The following is a 24948-nucleotide window of genomic DNA, read 5'->3' as shown; positions in this document are numbered from 1 at the left end:
CAAAAATCAGTGCCTGGAACCTGGTGATCACATTATTTGAACAGCATGGTAAACAGAGGATGTGTTTAAAAGGAAAAAAAAAAAAAAAAAGCTTTTTTTTTTTCTTCCCACACATATTTTGCAGTTTGAATTGCCTTGAGGTGAACTGCTCCATTTTACAGGGATTTGCCCATGCAGGAGATACTTCCTCAGGCAAGTGCAAATCACACACTTCTCCAAAATTCCCAACTTCCCCAAGTGATCATTCCCCAAATCAGTCAGCATTACATTTTGAAAATAACACCACTGTCCATTTCTTACCCTTTTCATTCTCTTTGACTCTTCCAGTGCCATTAAATAAAGTCTCATCAAGCCATTAGAAATGTAGATGGATTAGCTACCACCACTGTAAAGCTTCAAGACTTAATTTTGCATATCCTCTCACATCAAGAATATCAAAATAATTTTGGTGCACTGGCTGAATTAAGCCAGCTCATTGAATTAAAACCTGCTGGGTTTTAGCACTTTCTCCACGACTCTTGTGAGCATTTCCCTACAGAAATAAGGCTCAGCGGGGTTTTTCCCCTTTCCTGACACAAATTTCACAGCTCAATGTGCCATCAAATATTGCTCTTTACCTGCAAGCCAGAAATAAATACTTTTCTGCTCTTTAATAACACAACCAGGATCAAATACCTCTGCTCAAGGCTTTCAGCTGCTAAGTTTATTACTAAGGTTGGCATTCATGCCAAAATCCTGAAATTCACACAAATGTAGTTACTGTTAGATGAAAACAGAGCAGAAAACCAGCAGAACACACAGAAAATGAATATTTTGGACCCACCATCACTTGGACAGTGCCGTGCAGCAGAGAAGCTGTGGCTGCCCCATCCCTGGAAATGTCCAAGGCCAGGCTGGACAGGGCTTGGAGGAACTGCAAAGAGGATGGGTTTTAATGCTCCTTCCAACCCAAAGCAGTCTGGAATTCCATGAGATTTCCCCTGCAAAGCCCCAATGACACTTTTCTTCCTTTTTCCTGGTGCAGACAGGAATTTTGTTTCATCTCAAATTTTGCAAAATGGCATCACCAGCACAGGGGAGGGAGGCAAAGAGGAGCAGATGCTGCTTTTGTGGCTTAAATACCAACAGCAGAGAAATGAAGGCATTTTACTGATAAATCAGCTTGAGATTAAATAAAAAAAAAAAATCAGATGTGGGGCAGCTGCCACTGGTGAAATCAATCAATCACAAAAAAAAAAAAATAAAAAAGCCTGTGGGGAGGTGAAATAATTTCCAGGGCCCAAACCTCACGTGCTCCCAGAATATATTTAACTGCATTACATAAACAGAATAAAGCAGGTGATTAATAGGCCTTTGCTCAGGGATTAATATCTTGTCATTCCAGCATGAGAGCAGGCACAGGCACATCCTGAAACACAAGGGAGGAAATGCTAAAAATAACCAGCCAGGCTCAGTCCCCACCGAGCATTTTATCTCTGCAATCAACACTTGGCCTTTACAAATGCCAGCCCATTGATCTGTTTTGCCCAAACTGAATTCTCCATTTCATTTTACACTGGTTGTGTGCTGATACTGAGTTGTTTCTTTCCCTTTCAGCAATATTTGAGTGGTTTTCACTCTGTTTTTCCATCTATTCCTTCACCCTGTTAAAGGATGTAGGTGTAAAGGAAAATTTATGTGCAAACTCTTCATTCCAGCATTCTGATTTCCTAAAAAATGGACATCAACCTCAGAATAAATGACCTAAATAAATGATCTTCCACCTGAAGGTGGAAGAATTTAGAGAGAAGTCACACATCTTAAATTTTGGGTTCATTGTGTGTGAGCATGGCAGGAGCCAAAAGCTGCAGTGGACACAAAAACTACACTGAGCTGGCCTTGAACCTTCAATTTAACTCAAATTTCACCCCCACCCCCTGATGAACACAGGCACAGAAAAGTGAACCTGCTCCAAAAACGTAACACTGATCTGCACAAAATCCAAACTGGCTTTGCCTCCCTGAGAGCTGTGGACCAAAAAGGGCTTTTTGTCAGCAGTGAGTAACAAAATTAATTAAACAGAAAAGTGGCAGCAATCACCCAGGAGCAAAGGCACAGCAAAGTGTTTTTCATGAATCAGCTCCGTGCTGACTGCAGGACTTGGATTGCACAATGGTCAATATTTGCTTTAAAACCCTGAAATGCAAACAGCACCTTTAGGAAACAGCACCATAAACCACAAATAAGCAGCTGGCACACCAGAAGCTGTGGCACACCACAGGGCACTGGGTTGGGCTGGGATTCCCTTCATTTCCTTCTCTGCTTTGATTTTGTGACCAAAGCAGTGCTGACAGCACAGTGGGCTTTGAGCTGGGGCTGAACAATCCAAGCTTTTCCTGGTTTTCCCACTGAGGCTGAAGATGCACAGGAATTTTGGATGAAGCAGCCCAAGTGACCACAGGCGCTCAGCAAAATAAAAAAAAAAAAAATGGGGGGAGAAATAGGAAAGGGGAATGTTTGAAGTCTCTTTGCCTCCCCAAAAAATCCTTGCACCTGAGGAATTCCTTAATTTCACCCTTCCAGCCCTGCTCCCTGTCCCACTGGAGCTGCCTGCCAGGGTTAACCCACCCCACACAGAAAGGTGGAATATCTCCAGCCAGCTCAGAGATGCTCAAAAATCAACATTTCTACACCAGCATCAATCAAACCCTACAAAAGCACAAGTCCCCTCTACCAGCTCCTACTCCACAGGAAAACTTCAGGCTTCAAATTGCTGAGATCAGTGCTCGTGTGCCCAGTGGAGAATTAAAAGTGATTACAAGTGAAAGTTCACACTGGGCACCTCGTGGATCTCTCTTATTCCATCCCATGAGATAATTGCTCATGAGCCCGATGAAATTTCCTTCTGGCTTTTGATGAACTGTGTTCTTTCCAGGAGGGAGAAAAAACAGCTCCAGCCATTTGCTTTAATTGGAGCTGACAGTTTGCAGATTTGAGCCTAGAGCCTTGAAAAAGCTCAGCAGCTGATGAGAATCCACTTTTTCCTCAATAGCAGATCTCAGAGTTAAACTCCCATTGCTTTACAATAAAAACAAATACTCCCTGCCCACACACACAACCACTAGGTAATGTTCAAGGGAAAAAAAAGCAACTTATTTGCTAAGTTTGAATGAAGGTCTTTGCATAGTAAAAAAATGGGAGAATGGTATTTAAAATTTTCCGTGGAAGATCTCTGTAGAAAATGAACAAAACCTCAATATTATTGCATTGAGTGACTCTTCTCCATTTCCTGCCAGGAATCACCATCACTTTTCTGGCCCTTGGCACTAAGAAGTCAGCAATCAACCACCTGCATCCCTTTTTTCTGTGTCCAGAACAGTGACAAAAGCCACAATATTAAAAAAACACAAAACAAAACAAAACAAAAACCTTTAATAAAGTCAAATACAACCCACCCAGGGCAGCTGGAAAATCTCCACTGCTCTAAGAAGAAGCTTAACAGATCCATCAGGAAGGGTTTCAGTGTACTTTAGCATGCCTTGTGGGAAAGGATGGACTAGGTGGCCTCAGCAAAATCCCTTCCAGAACCATTTTCAATCATCTAGAAATAGAGGATCAGACAGAAACATATTCCAGCAGTGAGAAATCTGTCTTGGCAGTGGATTTCAGCTGTGCTCTTCCTTGACATTGCTCTAATGTATTTCTCAGAGGCAAGACCATCTGGCCCAGAGCTGATGGTGTGGAGCTCTGGTAAAGCTCAGGTCTGCATCTCTCTCACATCAGCTATCAACTCCTATTTACCACTAAAATCTGAGTTCTAGCACTTAAAAGTTCATAAAACCCCAGTCTAATGACATGATTGCCTTGTCTGTCCATAATGTCAGTAAGTGTCCCCGAAAGTCATTCAAAAATCAAAATGCTGATTTATTGCAGGAGTGAAAAAATCAAGAGAATTAAGAGATGGCTGATGTCCTGAGAGGTGGTTCAATAATGAGACTGAGGAAACAGAGCTGTGGCTGTTTAGACTCTGGGACCCTCAGCACTGGTGGTATAAAGGGATTTACAAATCCTCTGAGTTAGGAACACAATTTTTCCTCCTCCTCTAATTTTCCCAAATGAAAAGCAGCTCCTTCAGCCTGGCATGAGGGAGCTGGAGCATAGAACCTGCTGGATCCCTGATGAGCCTTGAGAGCTCATCCTACCAACCTGAGATTCCCCTTCAGGCTCCCAGAACGGTCAGCACTGCACTCCTGCCTGCTTTCAGCCTGCAACTTGCCCTTTCTGTGCTCTGAAAGCACAGAAGTCAGAAAAAAGCTCAGATCAGAAGGTTTGAAGTGGAATCTCTCCTGACACGCCTTTGGCCAGGCAGGCATGTGGGAGCAGAACAAAGTGAGGAGGAGCTCTTGCCTTCCTCACTCAGCCAAGGTTTGAGGAGCAGCACGTCCAGCAGTTCACCCCCAGGGCTGTGCATTTTACAAGTCCAGATGTTTTCTTTGGGGGCTCTGGAGAATCCAAGAGCACCCTGGGATGGGAATTGGAGCCTGAGGTACACGTGGGATTGGTGGCAGAGCCAGGAACAAAGCTCACACATCCCAACTCCAAGTTCTGCTCTCCACAGCCTGGTCACAGGAAAAGAAGGAAGTTTCAACCCCTGATCCAGCATGCATCCCTAATTCCCTTGGGATTCCATCAGGGAATGTGGCTCAAGGTCTAAGATCAATCAACAGAATATCCTGCCAGCACATCAATGGAACCACACTGATTCCACAATCCGCAGAATTTTTCTGTGTTCTTGGAAATTTCAAACACTACTACAGAGGGAGAAGAATTATTTAAATTCTGCAAGTCTCCCAAGAAACAACAGACTACACCTTCTCTCTGTTTAAGGAGAATTTAATGATCTCTCTCCCATCAGAGCTTCCAGGGAGAGTGCATGGAAAGGTGAGAGAGCACTGTATTACAATTCTGGCCACTCCAAAAACACCCTAGACAAGCCATGGATTAGAATTCCTGAAAAACAACCAGAACTCCAAGAGGACTCTCCAATCTATCCCTAGAAAACAGCAGCTGAAGGGGAAGGGCAGGATCAGAGCTGCTGCGAGTGGCACAGCCCCAAATCCTGCCTGAGCCCCGAATCCTGCCCTCTGGAGCAGAGATGATGAGCAGAGCAAACAGATTTGATGGGAACAGGCAGGGACAACACAACCTCAGAGAGCTGGACCAGGCTGGAGGAAGCCTTCAACTCCAGAGAAACCACCAGGACCAGCCTCTGTGAGCAGCAAAATCAAACCTGCACCAGCACCAGGCAGGAGACGAGCTCGTTGCTGAGGCACAGCCACAGCTCTGAGCATTCTGTGCTGCTGGAGCCACCCACTTCCACATCAAGGCAGCTGAAAAAGCCATGGACATCCCTCTTCCCAAGAAAAAAGGGAAGGAGACAACTGCAATCACCACACTTACAGTACTCCCACAGTTTCTTGCAGTTTCCCAGACATTTGACAAAGTTTTAGTGGAAAAGGCATCCCAGTTCTTCCAAACAATCCCAGCAGTGCCCATTGCAGACCAAAGCAGGAGAATAACAGATTCTTCACACACGGATTTGGCACAGGATTTTCGCAGGCACAGAGCTCCAAACATGCACTCAAAATAAATGTCAAAACATATGATGCTGTACAGCAAAATCAGAATAAGCAGAGAATTGTGCTGAGCCAAGTATCACACAAATATGAAGCTCCTTCTCATGGCAGTGACTCACAGAGCTGTGCTGTGCAAAGAGGAGAGCATAGGAAACACATTCACCTTTGTGAAGCCTAAAAAGAAAATAACTCTTCAATAAAACAGAGCCTGTGGTGATGTTGGTAAATGACAGTTTGTTAATAATGCTGCAGGCAGCCTAAAGGAACTCCTGATCTTCCACCACAGAATTAAATAATCTGAAAAACAGGCGTAAGGTACTAACGCCTGTTAGTGGTAGAGCTGAGAGTACAGAGAGTTATCTGATACCCAAATATTGCCCTGTAAGTTAAAAAAGAACTTACTAAAGGAACCATCAGGTGCCCAAAAGATGTCACCTGCTCCAGACTCAAATCTACACACCCAGAATTCAGAGCAGAAAGCAAAGCTCAAAACAGGGCAAGAACCTCTCCAGCTCCTCCAAGGCTGTGGAAGCTTCCCCTTTCTTATCTCCATTATCTGCCTGTCACACAGCATCATTCCCACCATAAAAATGTGAGATGTGGTTTATTTACAGGAGCTGCATCCCTCGACAATTCACTCCTCCAGATCCTGAAACCATGAATGAAAAATTCAACAGGTAATCAAGCATTGGAGGAAAGTCCTAGAAGGATGAACAACTGCATCATTCTTCACAGCAAGCAGTTTCAGGAAACCAGGGAGTTTCTAAACAGAGGAGAAATAAAAATGGTATCTCATTTGAGCCAAATACACTCCTCCTATAGCAACAGAGAAGTGCAGAGGATGTCATGAGGCTCTTAGCCAAAAAGAGAGAAGGTTCAGCAGTAAAGCCAAGCTCAAGTGACCTCCATGAAGGTGAGCCAGGGCTCACTTGCTTCTCAATGAGGTAGAAATCAGAATTTGTGACATTCAGAAAGTAATTCTGCAGCAGAGCATGGGCAGTGAAATGACAGCAAACACCTTCAGTGCCTCCAGCACAGCTGCACCAACTTCTCTGGGTTTATTTATTTAGTCTGGCCCTTTCTGCCTCCACTCAGGCAGACTGGAAATCCAGAAACACGGCAGAGAAAAAGCCCCATGTGCCTCAGCTTCGAGCTTCCTTCCTCACATGCTCCAGGGAAAATGAAATTCCCAGCAGGAATTGCTGCCCCCAGCTCAGGCAGCCCGGCCTTACCTGCAGTACCTGTCAGGAACAGGACGGGAACAGCACGGAACAGCATGGGAACAGCACGGAACAGCACGGGAACAGCACGGGAACAGCACGGAACAGCACAGAACAGCACGGAACAGCACGGAACAGCACGGAACAGCATGGGAACAGCACGGGAACAGCACAGAACAGCACGGGAACAGCACGGGAACAGCACGGGAACAGCACGGAACAGCACGGAACAGCACGGGAACAGCACGGGAACAGCACGGGAACAGCACGGGAACAGCACAGAACAGCATGGGAACAGCACGGAACAGCACGGCTGCTCCCACCTCCAGGGCGCCCAGGAAAGCACCGGGAAAGCTGGAGCACAGCAGCGCCGGGTGCGGCCTCAGTCCCGGCCAAGGGGACAGAACCACCCGGGCCAAAGGGGCCAGAACCACCCAGGCTAAAGCAATCAGAACCACCCAGGCTAGAGGGGTCAGAACCACGCGGGCCAAAGGGGCCAAAACCACCTGGGCTAAAGGGGCCAGAACCACCCGGGCTAAAGGGGCCTCAATCCAGGCTAAAAGTGATGGAACCAGCCTGGCTAAAGCTGCCAGAACCACCCCGGCTGAAGCAGCCTCAATCCCGGCTAAAGCTGCCAGAACCACCTGGGATAAAGGTGCCACAACCACTCTCTCTAAAGTGGCCTCAATCCTGGCTAAAGCTGCCAGAACCACCCGGGATAAAGGGGCTGGAACCACCCGGGATAAAGGGGCCGGAACCACCCCCCTAAAGCGGCCTCAATCCTGCCGAAAGGTGATGGAACCAGCTCGGCTAAAGGTGCCAAAACCACCCGGGCTGAAAGGTGCCAAAACCACCCCGGTATACGGGCCTCAATCCCGGCTACAGGGGCCAGAACACGTAGGCTAAAGGGGCCAGAACCACCCGGGCTAAAGGGGCCAGAACACCCGGGCTAAATGTGCCAGAACCACCCGGGCTAAAGGGGCCAGAACACCCGGGCTAAATGTGCCAGAACCACCCGGGCTAAAGGGGCCAGAACCACCCCGGTATACGGGCCTCAATCCCGGCTAGAGGGGCCAGAACCACCCGGGCTAAAGGCGCCAGAACCACCCGGTATAGGGGCCTCAATCCCGGCTAAAGCTGCCACAACCACTGTGACTGAAGGACCAGCACCACGCCGGCTAAAGCGACCCGAACCCCGGCTCAAGGGGCCAGAAGCACCCCGGTGAAGAGGCCAGAAGCACCCCGGCCGCTGCCCCATCCCGAGGGAACACTCCCCGCGGTGTAAAGCCGGGCACGTACCTCAGCGCCGAGGCAGAGCCGAGGATCCCCGGAGCCACCAGCCCGGCGCCGTCCCTGCTCCATCCCCGCCCGGGCGGGCGGAGAGCGCGGGCGAAGCCGGGCACGGGGGCTGCGATCCGCCCTGCTGCCGGGGCGGCTGCGGCAAAACAGCCCTGCCCGAGCCCCGCCGCGGGTCCGTGTGTCCCGGAGCCGCGGGCCCGTGTGTCCCGGAGCCGCGGGCCCGTGTGTCCCGGAGCCCCGCCGCGGGTCCGTGTGTCCCGGAGCCGCGGGCCCGTGTGTCCCGGAGCCCCGCCGCGGGCCCGTGTGTCCCGGAGCCGCGGGCCCGTGTGTCCCGGAGCCCCGCCGCGGGCCCGTGTGTCCCCGGGCAGGGCCGCGTCCCCGCCGCAGCTCGGCCCCGGGGCCGCCCCGCCTGCGCTCCCGCGGGCAGCCGGGAGCTGTAGTTCCGCCCCGGGCGCTGCGACTACAACTCCCGGCAGCCCACGGGAGCCCACGGGAGCCCACGGGAGCCCACGGGAGCCCACGGGCAGCCCACGGGAGCCAAGGGGAGCCCACGGGGAGCCCACGGGGAGCCCACGGGGAGCCCACGGGCAGCCCACGGGAGCCAAGGGGAGCCCACGGGGAGCCCACGGGGAGCCCAAGGGGAGTCCACGGACAGCCCAAGGGGAGCCCACGGGAGCCCACGGGAGCCCAAGGGGAGCCCAAGGGGAGCCAAGGGGAACCCAAGGGGAGCCCACGGGAGCTCACGGCAGCCCCGGGCCCGGCCCGGCTCGGCTCGGCTCGGCTCGGCCCGGCCCGGCTCGGCTCGGCTCGGCCCCGGCCCGGCCCGGCTCGGCCCGGCTCGGCCCGGCTCGGCCCGGCCCGGCTCGGCTCGGCCCGGCTCGGCTCGGCTCGGCCCGGCTCGGCTCGGCCCGGCTCGGCCCGGCCCGGCCCGGCCCGGCTCGGCTCGGCCCGGCTCGGCTCGGCCCGGCCCGGCCCGGCCCGGCCCGGCTCGGCTCGGCTCGGCTCGGCCCGGCTCGGCTCGGCCCGGCCCGGCTCGGCTCGGCCCGGCTCGGCTCGGCCCGGCTCGGCCCGGCCCGGCCCGGCTCGGCCCGGCTCGGCCCGGCCCGGCTCGCCCCGGCCCGGCCCGGCTCGGCTCGGCCCGGCCCGGCTCGGCTCGGCTCGGCCCGGCTCGGCTCGGCTCGGCTCGGCTCGGCTCGGCTCGGCCCGGCTCGGCCCGGCTCGGCTCGGCCCGGCTCGGCTCGCCCCGGCTCGCCCCGGCCCGGCTCGGCTCGGCCCGGCTCAGCCCGGCTCGGCTCAGCCCGGCTCGGCTCGGCCCGGCCCGGCCCGGCCCGGGGATGCGGGAAAGCCCGGGGCAGCGCCCGCCGCGGCCGGGCGGAGCGGCTGTGGGCGCCGCAGAGAGCCGATGGCTGCGGCAGCGTCAGAGCCTGAACTCTGGGGCTGCAGGCTGCAAAGGACCGGTGCAAACCCAGCTGCTGCCGCTCCGTACAGCCTGGAGGACTCGCTGTCCCTCGTCCTCTGCGTTGGCCGGGCCAGCTAAACGCACCAACTGGAAAAATGTGAATTTTGGAACCAGGGGGTTGATGTGCCTTGGTGCTGGCACGGCGTTTTCCATCGGCCTTTGGCCAGAGGGTGAGAAGGGAGTGCCAGGGAATGTTTGGGATGTGCTCAGAGCGTGCTCTGGTCTTCCCTCAGCTCGGTTCTTGCCAGGCAGATTTATGTTAATGCAGGTGTAAAAATGAATTTATGTTAATGTAAATGTAAAAATTATTTACGTTAGTGTAAATGTAAAGAGGAATGCAGGTGAGTGCAGTCAGCACCAGTTGTGGAGATCCATCCATAGGGTTTTGGGCTCACTCAATAAATACTGAGATAATTCAGCACTTACTTTTGTCAGTGCTTGTTCTAAGCTTGCATATCCAGGCTCTGAGTTATGTCAGGTTGGGTTTTTTTTTTTCCCAAGCTAATTTCTCTTTAAAAAATAAAACCAAAATATTATACAACTTTAAAAAAAAATAAATTAAAGATAATCTCTCTTTTAAAAAATAAAAATTAAAACCGAAATGTTTTTAAATTGAAAAGAATTCAAATTCAAGCTGATCTCTCTTTAAAAAATAGAAATTAAAAATTAAATAGTTTAAAGTTGAAAATAATTAAAATTCAAGCTAATCTCTCTCTAAAAACAAAAATTAAAATAAATTGTTTAAAATTTGAAAAAAATCAAGCTAGTCTCTCTTTTAAAAATGAAATTAAAAATAAAATTGACTATTTGCAACGTTACTTTATCAGATATCACCAGCCCAAAATGCAGCAACGAAAACACAGCTTGGATTTGAAGGAAAATAGCACTGAATATTGGGGAGAAACCTCTGTTTTTCCGTGCTCCTATCCCGGTTTTCCAAGGGTTTCAGCAGGAATCGTTCTCTGCCCGCTGGATGCCGCTGTTCCATAGAAATATTCAATATTCATGGGCTTCCTTCTGCACCTCCGGGCAGCCATGGAAGCCACTCCAGGGTCACCAGGCTATGTGCATTTACCCTTTTTTTGGTTTTTTTGGGGAAAAAAAATTGCCTTTTTTCCCTCCCAAAAAAATCTCCTTAATATTTTGCACCTTCCAGACCTGGCACGTGGAAAACTGGGGCCACTCGGTGCTTTTGTGATGTTCTTGGAAGGTGAATATTTCATGAGATCAAAATGTATGGGTGGGATAAAAATGTATTGGTGATTGAGGGGAAAACAGGCTGCCCAAAATGTGTTTTCAGGTATAAAATATCTCTATAAAATATTTTTTTTTAAATTATCTATCTATCTATCTATCTATCTATCTATCTATCTATCTATCTCTATATCTATATCTATATATAAAATATCATTCTACATATCTATATATAAAATATCATTCTACATATCTATATATATAAATATATTTTAATATATATAAAAATAAAATATAAAATACAAAAATATAATATATAAATATAGAATATAATAGTATAATATTATATATAGTATATATAATAATAGTATATATAGTGTGTATATATATAGTGTGTATATATAGTGTATATATATAGTATATATATAATATAGTATATATAGTATATATATAGTAATAGTGTGTATATATAGTATAATAATCATATATAATAGATCATAATATATATACATATATAAATAGATAAATATATATAATAGACAACAATATAGAATATAGAATATGATCTTGTATATAATAAAAATAATTATATTAATAATACATATTGTATAAAACAATAAATATATTAAATATATGAATGTATACATTCTAAAATATACAAAATCATAAAATATAAAATAATTCCCCCAAGTGCATGTCCTGTTTTGCATGTTTAATACAGGGGAAAAAAATTTGTTTTGGAGAATCCTCTCCTTAAAAGCAGAGCCTGGAAGAGGCACCGGTGTTACCTTCGGAGGCAATGACCTGGATAAAGCAGCAGGGATGAGCGTGCTCCCACTTTTCAGGGAAAAAACCAATTTCTATTTAGAGCTCAGCTCAGCCTCAGACAAAGCAACGTGACCTACATCCCAGCTTGGGGAATTAACTTTGAGGAAATTCGGTTCCACGCTTTATTTCTCCTCTGAAGAAAACAGAACCACAGCTTAAGAGAATCCAAGCCCAAGGGGGATTCCTCTTTATTCCTTCCCAGCTGTTTTTAGCACTGAAAAACAGCTGGGAAATGTAGCAAAAATAAGAATGAAGGGTAGCAGGAGCAGGCAGGGACAGACCGTGATCCTGTGCCAACAGTTCTGCTCTTTGAGGGGGATTTGGGGTTTCTCCTCTTCCTCCCGTGACTGCTCCACACAATATCTAGGGCAGGATGCTCAGCATCACTGAAAAATTAGGAAAACTGGCTCAGTCTTCCAGCCTGTGCTGAGTGTCAGGTGGAAAATTGGCTGAATTCTGGGATGGCTGTGTGGAGGAGGAGCATAGCAGAGAACAGAAACTCATCATAAACTGCGAAACATCAAGTTTTCCCCCTGCACTCTGCCCACCTTCCTCAGGAAAAAAAAAAGCAAAAATAAAAATAAAAAATAAAAAATAAAAAATAAAAAATAAAAAATAAAAAATAAAAAATAAAAGGCAAAATTCCCATTCAATTGTTTCAGTGTTGCTGACTTTGGGGTTAGAGGGTTCCAAAATCAGAGATGACTCCTGAGCCTTCCCTCCCTCATGTGATTTATTTGTTGTGCTGCAGGAGCACAGCAGATGGGATCCTGCAGGGGAAGCCTGTCCACGCTGCTGTAATAAAGAGGCATCTTGGCTTCTTTATTATTTTAAAATTCTCAGCACTCTGTGCTGGGATGGGTTTTTACCACCCCAGAATGCTAAAGGGAAAGCCTGGGAGCGTCCTGCTGCATTAACAGAGCCTTCAAAATCCCAAAGTGATCCTGAAAACATGGGCCCAACCCTGAACCTGAAAACAATCCTCTTTTTTTCCTTTTTTTCCTGTTTTTTTTTAATTTTTTTTTTATTTAAGCAACCCACTCATGTACCCCAGTCAAGGCCTGTGTGGCTGTAGATGAATATTTGGCTTTTTTTGCTGGGAATTTGGGTCCTTGTGCCTCCCTGTCTGTGATGCACACACAGGATTTTATGAATAGTGCTCCTGCTGTAAATCTTGTCAGGTCCTGTCCTAAATCAGAGTTAATTTTTAAAAGTCAAACTGCACACAGCAAATACACACAGGATTTTATTAATAGTATTCTTGCTGTAAATCTTGTCAGATCTTGTCCTAAATCAGAGTTAATTTTTAAAAGTCAAACTGCACACAGCAACCCCACACAAAGATTTTATGAATAGTGCTTGTGCTGTAATTCTTGTCAGGTCCTGTCCTAAATCAGAGTTAATTTTTAAAAGTCAAACTGCACACAGCAACCCCACACAAGGATTTTATGAATAGTATTCCTGCTGTAAATCTTGTCAGGTCCTGTCCTAAGTCAGAGTTAATTTTTTTGGGACCATTTTGGTTCATCTTGGGTGCAGCCCTGGCTGGGCCCTTGTGCTGCCCAAGGTGGATCCATGGAGATCCTTTAATAAATCCCTGATTTATTCTTTAGCTCTGGTGCTGCCCGAGGTGGATCCATGGAGATCCTTTAATAAATCCCTGATTTATTCTTTAGCTCTTGTGCTGCCCGAGGTGGATCCATGGAGATCCTTTCATAAATCCCTGATTTATTCTTTAGCTCTTGTGCTGCCTAAGGTGGATCCATGAGGAGATCCTTTCATAAATCCCAGATTTATTCTGTAACTGTCTATTTTCTGTTCCAGATCAGCCTTCCCTGTGCTCCTCAGGGTGTTTTAGTGCAGGGCTAATCCTGCACTTCCCCATCAATGCATCCTCTGCAGAAGAGGGGCTTGAATTCCTTTGGCCCAAAGGGGCTTTTTCCTTGTGTGAGTGGTGTAAGGGGGGCTGGGAGGGCTCCCCACGAGGTTTGTTATTGAGTGGTTTGTAGGGAACAGAGCTGGAGCTCCTTGAGGCTGACTTTGCAGGCAGTGCTGCCTGGAAGGAGTGTTTCTGTGCAGTGGAATTGGCTGCTCTGCCTCCAGCCAGGGGATTTGGGAGAGTCCCAGGCACTCCTGCAGATTTTATCTCCCTGGGATCACACAGGGAGGAAAATCAACAATGGGCCTCAAGACTTGGGGGGCTGCTCAGACAGGTAACAACCCAGTCAATCTAATATTTTTTGTGTTTAGAGATCTTTCTGTAATTAGCTGATTGTCAGCGTGGTTGTTGGCCACAGCAGAGTTTTTGACAGGTTAATTTAACAGAACAAGAGCTGATTTCCATTTTTATGGCTTTGTGTTATTCTCCTTGTCAAAGTCTACTAAAGACATCCACTCCTGCCAGCTGGAGATGGATCCCTGGAAGGAGCTGCTGAATCCACCTTAGGAAGATTCCCAGATCCTCTCATCACTTCTGCATTCAGATGTAAACCTCAGACCCCGCATCTCTCTGGCAAAACCATGGGATTTTCAGAACCCAAATGCATGGTTCAGGAAAGTTTCTTCTATTGAAAACCAACAATGATTAGGCAATGTCTAAAATCTCACCCTAAATGTGTCGATGGCTACAGTTAACACACAGTGACAAAGCAGAGATGAACGAAGCTCTTGGCTTATGGGGGTGTTAAAAACCAGACTGAAATCTCCCTGGCTGACTCCTTATGTGTAGAAATGTCAGCTTGAGGTGCTCAGAAATGATATTTCCAGCTTGATGTGGCACGGATATGAAGCATGAAGTCAGACAAAGCAGCCCCGTGCCCAAGTGATGAGGCTGGCTGATCCCACCGAATGCTTGTGCAGGCATGAAGCTTCCCCTGGAAAAAACCTGGAGCGAGATCATGAGGAATTCTCATCTCTCTGCCATGCCCAGGAGCCACAGGGAGCAGCAGAACATCCTGGAGGAGGGACCAGCACAGATCTGCTGCCGAGTGTTCCGTGTCAGCCCCATGCTGCTGCTGCCTCCTCCTCCCACCATCAGCTGCTCAGGCTCCAGCCTGATTAACAACAATTAAAATGTTCTTTATTTTCCCCGGAAAATCCCCCCCCACAACAGCACGCTGACTAATGGCACTTCACCCACAGCAGGGAAAATAATAGAATTATTATATGAATGAGAATTTCTGGAGGTTTGCACCTCCAGAGTCCTGCCTGGTGATGGTGTGAGGAACTCCTGGATGACCCAGGATGGTGGGGCTAAGGCAGACTGTGTGTCTGTCCTAAAAGAGGGGTGATGCTGGAACCCCAAGAGAGGCAGAAACAGCAAAATCAGCCAAAAATCCCTTTGCTATTGTTTGCTGGGGGGTGATGCTGGAACCCCACGAGAGGCAGAAACAGCAAAATCAGCCAAAAATCCCTTCACTATTGTTTGCTGTTGTTTTCTGGCACACTGCATTTTTATTACCTTTGGAATAAACTGGAATAAACTCTGGAATGTTCCTTGCCTCTAATAAAAATGTCTGAACCTTGGGAAGGCAGTAAAAGCAAGCAGGCAATGGAGTCACAGGCTCTGGGTGTACTGTGGTGCATTTGCTAAGCACAATATGTTCCTTGGTCCTTCTTGTTTGGTTTCATCCCTCTGATGAAAACTTTTATTGCTTTTTGATTAAAAACTAACTCAAATCACAGGCTGGTCGAGGACTGAAACAAGGGAGATTCCCAGTCCAAGCTGTAAAAGATGAGGTGGAACTAAAAGGCAAAGATGGGTTTTTTTCCCAGAGGATCTAAGAGTCACATGGTGGAGGTTTCTTGCACTGTAAATTCTTGGAGTAAAGACTATTTTTTTGAAAGAATAAAGAGCTTCTCTCAGAATACTTTGACTCTGGGAGCTGATATTTTAAAGTACCAAATAACTGCCAAAATATCCAGACATTCAGTAATTGTGGATCTCCTTGTGCTCCAGTTTGTATGAAATGCTCATCTAGACAATGAATTTTACCTTTTAACTTAGAAAACCCCAATGTTTCTGCCTCATTTTGCTCCCCCTTTCCCCTTCTCTTGTATCCCAGAGGGTTCTGGGATCTCAAATCCTCCGTTTTAGGCACAGCACAGATGACTCAAAGGACATCTGTAGGCTTGGGGAAGAGAACTCAGAGCACTGAGCCAACATGTCATCGTGAGATGAAGAATAATTTCAACAGCACATCCTGGAAAATGGTCCCATCAGTTCCCCGGGGCTGCCTCTAATGAATTCTAATTAGAAGCTGTCACTTCTTGTTATGGGAAAACAGGACTGCTTCAGCTCTCCCACCCCTTAACCTTGGAGACAACGAGGTGAGATCTGTCCCCAGGAATTTTAGGGCATTTTTGCTCTTGGAGGAAATGAATTGGGAATTTCTGTGTGGGAAAAGGCAGCCAGCTCCAGGAGTGCTGGTTCCTCTCATGCTCTCAATCCATGCACATCAAGGTGCTCGCTTGGAACACTTTCAAACATTTGTGCCTGTCATTTCTCATCCTCTGGACTCCTGCCTCAAACTGCTCCTCCCCTGCTCACCCGATTCCCTCCCACATTTGTGCACTGGATTCCCAGAGTGGGATTCCCTAAAAGGCAGATCCAGACCCCATAAAGCCTTTCGGGTGAGTGTCCAGCGTGAAATGTGGCACATTTGTCTGTAGATTTATAAAACTGCAACCCCTAAACAATGCAGCCTCCTCCCAGCACATTCCTTCCATCCATCCATCCTTCCATCCATCTTTTTCAGCCACTTGGTTTCTCGACAGAATTTACATAACCTGCCTGAAAACACTCCCACAGCTGATTAAATCCTGCTATGGAATCCAAAGCTCTGATGAAAAGGCTGGAGCTTCCCAGCACGGCACTGCTTGCACAGAGGGTCAATACTCACAGTTTGTTCTACAGGGGAGAAAGTGGCATTTTCTTTACAATTCCATACGCCCCGAGCTTTCCCATGGGAATTGCTTGCTCTGTTCAGATTATTATTTTAAAGCTGTCATCAGATGTGATCACCCACTGGATTAGAGGGAGCAAAAGGAGATGATCAGATAATCCCTGAGCCACAAAGCATTTTGAGTTGGGTTTGGAGGGAGCTGTCACCTATGGTCAATTTGTTTAGCTCAGGGGTTTCTCCTCCTCTGTGTCTTCCTAAAAATACTCGTGCAGACCTTGAGAGATGTGGGACGTTGTGGGGATTTGTATGAGGAAGAATCCTCTGAATCATTTAAATATGAAGCAAAGCCTTTGGCTCTCACTGGCTTTAGATCTGGTGCAGAAACCTGGAGTTAAATATAAACCTGAGTTTATTGCAGGAGTAAAGCTATTTGTTACAAAAGTAAAGCGCCTGCTCACAGACATCCTGTCAATCAAATCTTTCTCAGATAAACATTCCCTAATCCAGATTTTAACCTTTTCCAGACTCCTCTCTGTCACAAACCTCAAACACTCCCAGTGTTTCTCAGGCAGGAATCAGCACATGAGGAAGTAATTAATGCATGCAGGAGAGGGGGGGAAAAAAATTTTAAAAATAATAATAAAAAAAAGTGCTGAATAGAGGCAAAATTGAGACTGAAACCCCTCATCCCACGGGCTGCCTGCTCAGTCCTCAGGATGCAGACAGGACATTCCAGCTCCTGAGAAACAGCCTGAAGAGATGCTGGAGCATTCAGCAACCCCCAGGCCTGGGCATTTGTGTAAAGACACAGTTGGGCAGTAAATCTGTCTGGACCAGTGGAGTGTCTAGGACTGAAAATCTGGGAGTAGGAACGAGGTTATTTTTCCCTGGTCCTACACACACTCAATCCATGGCAGACAAATGCTGCCATGGAACATCCCATCAGTGCCGCTCTGCTTTTCAGAACGAGCTGCACTAATCAGTTCATTCATTAAGGAAAGCCTATAATGTTTAGTGGAAGCTGTATCAGAGCCAAATCACCCCATTTCCAGCAGGCTGAGCCTCACCCAAGGTCTGGCAGAACAAAGCCACCAAATCCACTTTAAATGCTTGGAGGGGGGAAAAAAAAAAATCCAACCATAAAGAAGTTCGTTTGGATAAATCCTAACCTTACAGGAACACCGTGCCTCAGTTTCCCTGATGACAAATGGGGGTGACACAAGTGCCACTCAACCAATTCTCAGCAGTGCTGTGAGGCTCGTTGGATTAACATTTATGAAACCACCACGCGTGACTCTTAGAGGGGAATTGCTGCTGAAGAACTGTTGTGATTGTTGCTGATTCCCCAGGTGCCTGAAAGAGGGAACTCGGCAGAATTCCAGAAGAAATATCCTTGTGAGCTCACATAAAAGATGAGCCAACCTGGCCGTCCGAGAAGATTCATTGCAGGTCTTAGATCTGAGCCCAGAACCCAGGCAAGGCTCCGGGAGCTTTGTCTGTCCCACGAGGTGCAAAATCATGGAATGGTTTGGGTTGGAAGGGACCTTTAAAGGTCACCGTGTGCATCACACACCTGGGTAAAACCAGAAGTGAGGAGCCCACATGGAGGGCACGTCCAGGGCACCTTGGAACCCCCAATCCCTGGAAGTGTCCAGGGCTGGGTTGGACCGGACTTGGAGCAGCCGGGGGTAGCGGAAGGGATGAGCTTTAAGTTCCCTTCCAACGCAAACCACTGGGAAAAAGCCAAACTCCCACCTTTCCCCTCGTGCCTTTATCAGCTCCTATTTTCCCGAGGAGAAAGCACAGCTTTTTAGGAGCTTTTAAAGAACCCGTGCGAGGATGCTCTCCCGGTCCATCCATTCCCGTGTCCCTCATCCATCTCCCGTTAGCAACAGGTGCCGGAGCAGGGAAGGGAACGCACGGACGAGGGGCTCCGGGGGATGCCTGACCGGCGGGGCAGGGCTCGGGACTCGGCTGTCCCCTCGGTTGTCCCCTCGGCTGTCCCCTCGGCTGTCCCCTCGGCTGTCCCCTCGGCTGTCCCCTCGGTTGTCCCCTCTGTCTCCCCCGGTCCCCGCAGCCCCTCCCGCCGCCGCGGGCGGACTCTCCGCCGCCGCAGCCCGGATGCCGCCGCGTTCCTGGCCGCTCTCCCGGCCCCGGTGCCGCCGCTTCCTCCAGGATCTGCCGGCGGGGGAAGCCGCGGGGAGGGGGCCCACGGGCTTCTCCTCCTCTCGCCGGGTTATTTTTTCCGGTGCTTGCTCCAGCGGGGGAGGTGGGAAGAGCCAAAGGCGGCGGTACCCCCTTCCCGCCCCCCCCATCTCCGCCGCAGCACATGGGAAGCAAAAGTTTTCCTCCTCCTCCTCCTCCTCCTCCTCCTCCTCGTCCTCCTCCTCCTGCTGCTGCTGCTGCTGCTGCTGCTCGCTGCCCTCCTCCCGCTGCCCTCGCCCCGGAGCTCCCGCTGGCCGCCCCCCGAGGATGCTCGGGCTCCGCTCGGCCCCCGATGTCCCGGCGGCCGGCGAGCAGTAGAGCCCGGCGGGAGCCCCGGAGGGAGCGGAGCCGAGCCTGGCCCCGCACCTTCCGCGGGGATCCGCGCCTTGGCGGGGGAGAGCGGCTGCTGGGCGGAAAGAACCCGATGCTCTAGCAGCGCTGCATCGCCGAGCCGAGCCCCGCCATGGGCAGCGGGATGTGCTCCAGGAGGCAGAAGGGGCTGCTGCAGACCGCCTTCTGCCTGCTCACCCTGGCCTGCCTGGCCTCCGGAGTTTTCCTCTACAACCACTTGCAGCAGAAGGTGCGGAGCGCCGAGGCGCTGGCGCAGAAATACAAACAGCAGCAGGAAGCGCTGTCAGCCCAGCTCCAAGGTGAGTGCCCGCTCCGAGGTGCCCCTGGCTGGGCACACCCTGCCCCGACCTCTCTCCCTCCCGGCCCTGCTCATCTCTTGGCTTTGAAGATGCTGATTCCTTTCCCGTTTCCTTTCGTGCTGTTTGGATGCCAGGAATTAGAGCAGCCTGGAGTCTGAGTTAGCAAAGGGGGGGTCGGAGCTGGATCGGCTGCGTCGCGTCTATTCCAATTCTTCTCCCTTTGGCCGCCAATCCAAACCCCGGTCACGCCAAATGCGAGGCAGTAAAAACGCAGGGCAGGCTCCGAGATGCTGCTGTGGGAGTGAGCAGAGAGGGAAGGGATCTGTCCCTGAAGTTTTGGCACAGTCCGCCGCTGCCCGCTGCCTCTGCAAGGAGATAAAACCCACCTCGCTCTCGAGAGGTTGGTCCGGACTAAAACAGCCCGGGACTAAAATAGTCCGGGACTTAGAAAGCCGTACCAGCATTTTGGGGCTGATGGATGCTGCAGATTTTTGGCTCCCTAAAACAACGACAAGAAGAGGAGGAGGAGGAGGAGGAGGAAGAATTGGCTTTTCTGATCCCGCTGACAAACCCACCTCGTTCTCGAGAGATTGATCCGGGATTTAAAAAGTCCTGCCAGCTTTTTGGGGCTGATGGATGCTGCAGATGTTTAGGTCCCTAAAAACAAGGGGAGGAAGAAGAGGAGGAGGAGGAGGAGGAGGAAGAGGAGCAGGAGGAGGAAGAACTGGCTTTTCTGATCCCGTTGCTCAGCGCTTGGCTCTCCTGGCAAGAGCTGCCGGAGAGCGGAAGGCAAACACAGCGTGTGGATTCCTCCTCCCCCTCTCTCCCCTCATTTGTCCTCCTTACATAAATGCCTCACTGTGGGAAAATGGGATTTTAGCCCTCGGGGAGCTGCCGGCAGGGAAGGCTGAGGAGGACACGCGGTTACTCCACCGCTGAACTTTTATCTCCTTTGTCCAGCCTATCATTCCAGCCTCGCTGGGTGTGCCAAGGCCACGTTTCCAGCAGCTGACACAGGATTTGGAGTCTCTGGAGGGCTTTGCTGAGCTCCCCGTGGAGGAGAGGTTTGGTGGGAATGCCCTCGGGGCAGGCAGCACTCGGGTGTGTGATGCTGGAGGACGGGCTGTCCCTGGAAATGCCCACAGAATGAATCCATGTGGCCAAAAATCGTTCTGCTCAAGGTCAAGAGATTATTTAACCCATTCCGCCCCCCCCCCCCCCCCCCTAAAAAGTCAGTTTAGATCACAGTGTTTATAGGGAGCTCTTCCCCAGCTAAAACCAAATACAGGGAGTTCTGTCATGACCTTTGTGGACACATCCAGGAATATTCTTCCTACAGCCCGTGTTGCTGGGGCATTGTACAGATCTGTGGTTCAACATTTGAGTCTTTTAGGGTTAAATCTTCTCCCGGTGTCTCTGTGCTGCAAACGGAGCATCCCAGCAGGGCTGCTGGTGCCCAGGGCTGTGTGTTGTGTTTGCACAGTGTGGGGGGTGTGTGTTCCTCTCCAGGAAACAAAATCCAATCATCCTTGGGAATGGATCTCATTAATGTGTGTTCAGGGCTGTTATCTCATGGTTTGGTTCCATTTTGCCTACACCTACAGCTCAGTCCCAGCCATGATTCCCACCTGCAGCCCAGGTTTGGGATGTGCAGGGATCAGCAGGGCAGAAGTTAACCCACTTTCCTCCCTGGTGTGCCAGCATCTCTTGCTCCTCTTGCAGAGAGGGGCTGCTTCTCCCGAGGATGACAGCAGCAGCCTCAGGGAACCCCAATTTTGGGAACAACAGGCCAACAACTGAGCCAAGCTCATATTTTTTCCACCCAAACGTGTGAATTGCAGAGCTGCAGCCTGTTGCTGGAATTCCTAACCCCCTCTCAGTCCTCCCGTTCCTAAATACAGTTGTTGCCATGGCTACCCTTTTTTTTATTTTGAGAAGACACTCGCTTGTCCAACAGTTTTAACAAAGGCAAGGCTTCTTTTTGGGTTTGGCTGCTGGGGGAAGCCTGGCAAGGGGCGGATGGGAGAGATGCTGGTGGGAGGCTGGCACATCTGGCTCTGGGGCTGTGGCTGCTCCCTGCAGTGCTCTGGGGACAGCCCTGGGGCTCTGGGCTCTGTCCCTGCACTTGTTGCATGACTTTAATTCCTTTTTGTGCTCTTCTGCACCTGGCCCTGCCCTATCAGCCAAGGGGTTTCATTGTTTTTTTCCTTTGGCAGCAGGTGAGGGTGTCCTGGCTGGATTCCAGCTGGATTTACACGCTGACCACCCTCCATTCTCTGCTCTAAAAGCAAATTGTTCAAGACTTCCTGGCTCCCTGGCCTCCGAACTGCGCCGTGCCGGTTTGGTCAGACGAGCTGCTGCTGTGTCTCAGCACAAAGATGAGGGAAGAATCATGGAATTTTGGATTGTCCTGAGCTGGGAGGGACCCACTGGGATTATTCCAGTCCATCTCCTGGCCCTGAACACCCCCAGGAGCTGAGACACTGCTGAATCCCTGCTCTGTGTGAAGATAAACCCACTTTGGGTTCTGGGAACCTGTAGGAAAGGCAGGAGAGATTAAAACTTCCTTTTCTAGCAATTGGAGGTTACTTCAGTTGATCTGACTTGTAAAAACAGGGTCGGGGAGAGCCAGATTTTGTGCTGTGAAATGCAGAACGAGCAGCCTGTGCTCGGGAGCTGTCGCTGAAGCCTCCCCAGCTCTGGGATGGCCTCGTGAGGATCTGTGGCTGTGGGTGTTAACACAGCCCATCGCTGCTGGGAATGTCCCATCCCATCAAAGCCCGGCCCTCAGGAGCTCATCTGCAAGAAATTCGGATGTGAGGGAGTCAGAAAGTGAGTGCCCAGGGCTCCCAAATCCTCTGGGGAGTGGCTGATGTTCTCAAGCTGACAATTCCCTTGGACAAGGCTTTCTGGAAGCACCCAGGGCCCTTTGTGTGCTCAGGGTGCCATCGGAGCAGTCTGTTGGGGAAAGTGCTCCTGAAAATAAAGCTGGCACACTCGAGGAGACCCTTGGGCAGCTGCAGAGCTGGGTTTGCTGCTTGGCAGGGGGAAACATCCCTCCAAGACTGGAACCACTGCTGGAATGGTGTGGAGAATTGGGTTCAGAGGAAGGTCTGGGTGGAGTGGTTTGAGCATCTTCATCACTGGGATGTCTGCGTGTTGACAAAGACAAGGAAGGAGACAGCCTGGCTCACCTGTGGCCTCTTGCTGCTCCTTGAGGGGGGTGAGAAGGGACAGAGGAATTTTCTGCTCCAGCATGACCTGAGTGGAGCTGGCAGGGTGCACAAATCCCCTTGGAGTGAGAGCAGGAGCCCCCTGGGGCTCTTGGCGTGGCAGATCTCAGCAGGGAACGGATCAGCACTGGCTTCATTTTCATTTTCCTGCAGACCACGAGTTATGGCACCACTGGCCCCCAAAATTCTCGGCGGGAATCTTGGTTCTGGGAGTTTCATTTCACCCCTCCCCTCTGAGTGCTGCCCGGTGCCATCCTGGAGGATGAGGGCATGAGGAGCCCGTTGGAGCTGAGTGTGGTGGCATTGTCACATTGTCGGAGTGCAGGACACCCCTCTGGCTGCCCTGGCTGCCTCCAGACCCTGGCAGGGGCTCAGAGACCCTGGAATGGAGTCCAAAACTCTGAGGTTTTGGTTTTAGCCCATGGAAAATGCTGCCAACTCTGTATGAGGAATTACAAACCACAAGGGTTTGAGCAGTGTGGTAGTTGGAGTAACACAGGGTTAAAAAGTAGAATTTGGGGGGTTTTAGAATGGGGTTCAAGGGGACAAATTGGAGGGATTTGGGTGTGTCCTGACCTTCGTCTTCTTCTTATTGTCCTCCGTGTCTTGGTGTGCTGGTGACACTTTTTTATTGGTTTAAGGTAGAGACACACTGTCCAAAATAAATGATAAATATTGGCACGTTATTGTAAATATAGCACAAGTAGTTTTTGGTATAAAATATAAACACCGCCCTGAGGGCAGACAGAAACCATGGCCGAGCTGCTGGACAGAGCTCAGCAGGTCAGAGAAAGAATGTTTTAGATAAGGGAAAATAAACAGCCTTGAGAAGCTGATCCTGAACACTCAGACTCCTTCTCTGGCTGCAGGGCTGGGAAAAAAAGGATTTTTACACCCTTGGGGTCATCCCAACACCCAGACCCCGAGACCACATCAGAGTGGATCCATCACCATCCTCCACCTGCCACTGACTTTTTGGTCATTTCCATTCTCAGTTTTTGTGCAGAGGGCCGCTTGCTTCAGGTTTTCTCAGTGGGCTGTGGAAGGGAAAAACAAAAATCTGTCCTGCACTGAGGGCCAGTCAATGGCTGGGTTGTGGAAAAGGAAAAATAAATCTCTCCTGCATGGTGCTGGGGCCTTGCCAGAGCAGGTGACTCTGAGCCCACAAAAAACACAAATTAAACATCCCTTGGGCATCACATCAAAGCAAAACCTGAGTGCAAATATTGCAAATTGTGGGTGAGACTGGTGTGTTGTACTGCTCTGCAGCCCAAATTCCCCTCTCTTTATTCCTTTCTGTGGATAAGATGCTGGAGAAGAGGAATCACTTTCAGGCTGCTTCTCTGTGGGTGAATGGCAGGCTGTGACAGAAAAATATCTGATTTTTTTATTGGAGGGAAAAATATCTGAATTTTAATGGTGGGGAAAATATCTGATTTTTTTTAATGGTGAGAAAGAGATTTGGATTTTTTTTTTTATGATGGGGAAAATATCTAAAATTTTTTTAATGGTGAAAAAAAATCTGATTTTTTTTAATGGCGGGGAAAAGATATGGTTTTTTTAATGGTGGTAAAAATAACTGAATTATTTTTAACGGTGGGGAAAATATCTGAAATTTTTTTAATAGTAAGGAAAAATATCTGATTTTTTTCTAACGGTATGAAAAAAGTCTATTTTTTTTTCTTTTTTAATGGTGGGAAAAATATCTATGGGGAAAAGATATGTGGGGATAAATTGGAGTTTGTCATGTTCTGCCTCTCTCTGCCCCCACAGTGGTGTACGAGCACCGGTCCAGGCTGGAGAGATCCCTGCAGAAGGAGAGGGGGGAGCACAAGAAGACCAAGGAAGGTGAGTCCCAGCAGTGGCCAGGCAAAGCCCCAGCTGTCCCCAAAGCCCCAGCTGTCCCCAAAGCCCCAGCTGTCCCCAAAGCCCCAGATGTCCCCAGAGTCTCTCCTGACCCAGTGTGGCTGTCTGGTTGTCCCTGGGTGGAATTTGGGAGCAGTGGAGTGACGAGCCCGTGGGCAGAGGGTGCTGGCAGGTGTGCTCTGCTCCTCTCTCCTGTTGCCCTGATTTTTAAAGGTGTTAAGTTTTCTTTTATAGTTCTTTTGAAAGTTTTCAAGTTCTTTTAAAGGTTTTCTATGCCTTCTGGTGTTTAACTATTTCTACTGCAATTCTCACACTGTTCATGTAAACAATGATTGTTTTACATTCTTTGTGGGAGGAGAGAATTGATGAGCTGTTGGTTTGACCAGTGTGGTTGGAGAGGTGGGAACGTCATCCTCCAATCCACTGTCACTTTTAGAATTCTATATATTGCGAGATCAGAAATAAAATTAGCTTT

General features: G+C 49.4%; 2 protein-coding genes and 1 long non-coding RNA gene across 8 annotated transcripts in view; 1 reads left to right on the top strand and 2 right to left on the bottom strand.

Annotated features, from left to right (window-relative positions):
- MIB2 (MIB E3 ubiquitin protein ligase 2) overlaps positions 1–8366 on the bottom strand; it is a 50327-nt gene extending 41961 nt beyond the window's left edge. For 2 of the 4 annotated variants that reach the window (XM_021529854.2, XM_021529855.2), the window contains exon 1: positions 8135–8366. The gene's annotated coding sequence lies outside the window, so the exon portion shown is untranslated. The remainder of the gene's footprint in view (positions 1–8134) is intronic. The other 2 variants (XM_021529857.3, XM_021529856.2) reach the window with 1 other exon arrangement.
- A 4482-nt stretch (positions 8367–12848) lies between these two features.
- On the bottom strand, positions 12849–20142 carry LOC144247432 (uncharacterized). Its single transcript, XR_013341147.1, has 2 exons — positions 19950–20142; positions 12849–14488 (listed from the first exon to the last, which is right to left on the bottom strand). It is a non-coding gene; the product is annotated as an uncharacterized LOC144247432 (long non-coding RNA).
- LOC110470343 (uncharacterized) overlaps positions 18948–24948 on the top strand; it is a 30840-nt gene continuing 24839 nt past the window's right edge. The window contains exons 1-2 of one of the 3 annotated variants that reach the window (XM_077788115.1): positions 18948–19374; positions 24381–24455. In XM_077788115.1, the coding sequence (XP_077644241.1) occupies positions 19188–19374; positions 24381–24455 (262 nt within the window). In that variant the 5' untranslated portion in view covers positions 18948–19187. The remainder of the gene's footprint in view (positions 19375–24380; positions 24456–24948) is intronic. The other 2 variants (XM_077788113.1, XM_077788114.1) reach the window with 2 other exon arrangements.

Source organism: Lonchura striata, chromosome 24 (assembly GCF_046129695.1).
Source record: "Lonchura striata isolate bLonStr1 chromosome 24, bLonStr1.mat, whole genome shotgun sequence".
In the NCBI taxonomy this organism is placed as follows: Eukaryota; Metazoa; Chordata; class Aves; order Passeriformes; family Estrildidae; genus Lonchura; species Lonchura striata.
This window is presented reverse-complemented; position numbering and strand designations above follow the sequence as displayed.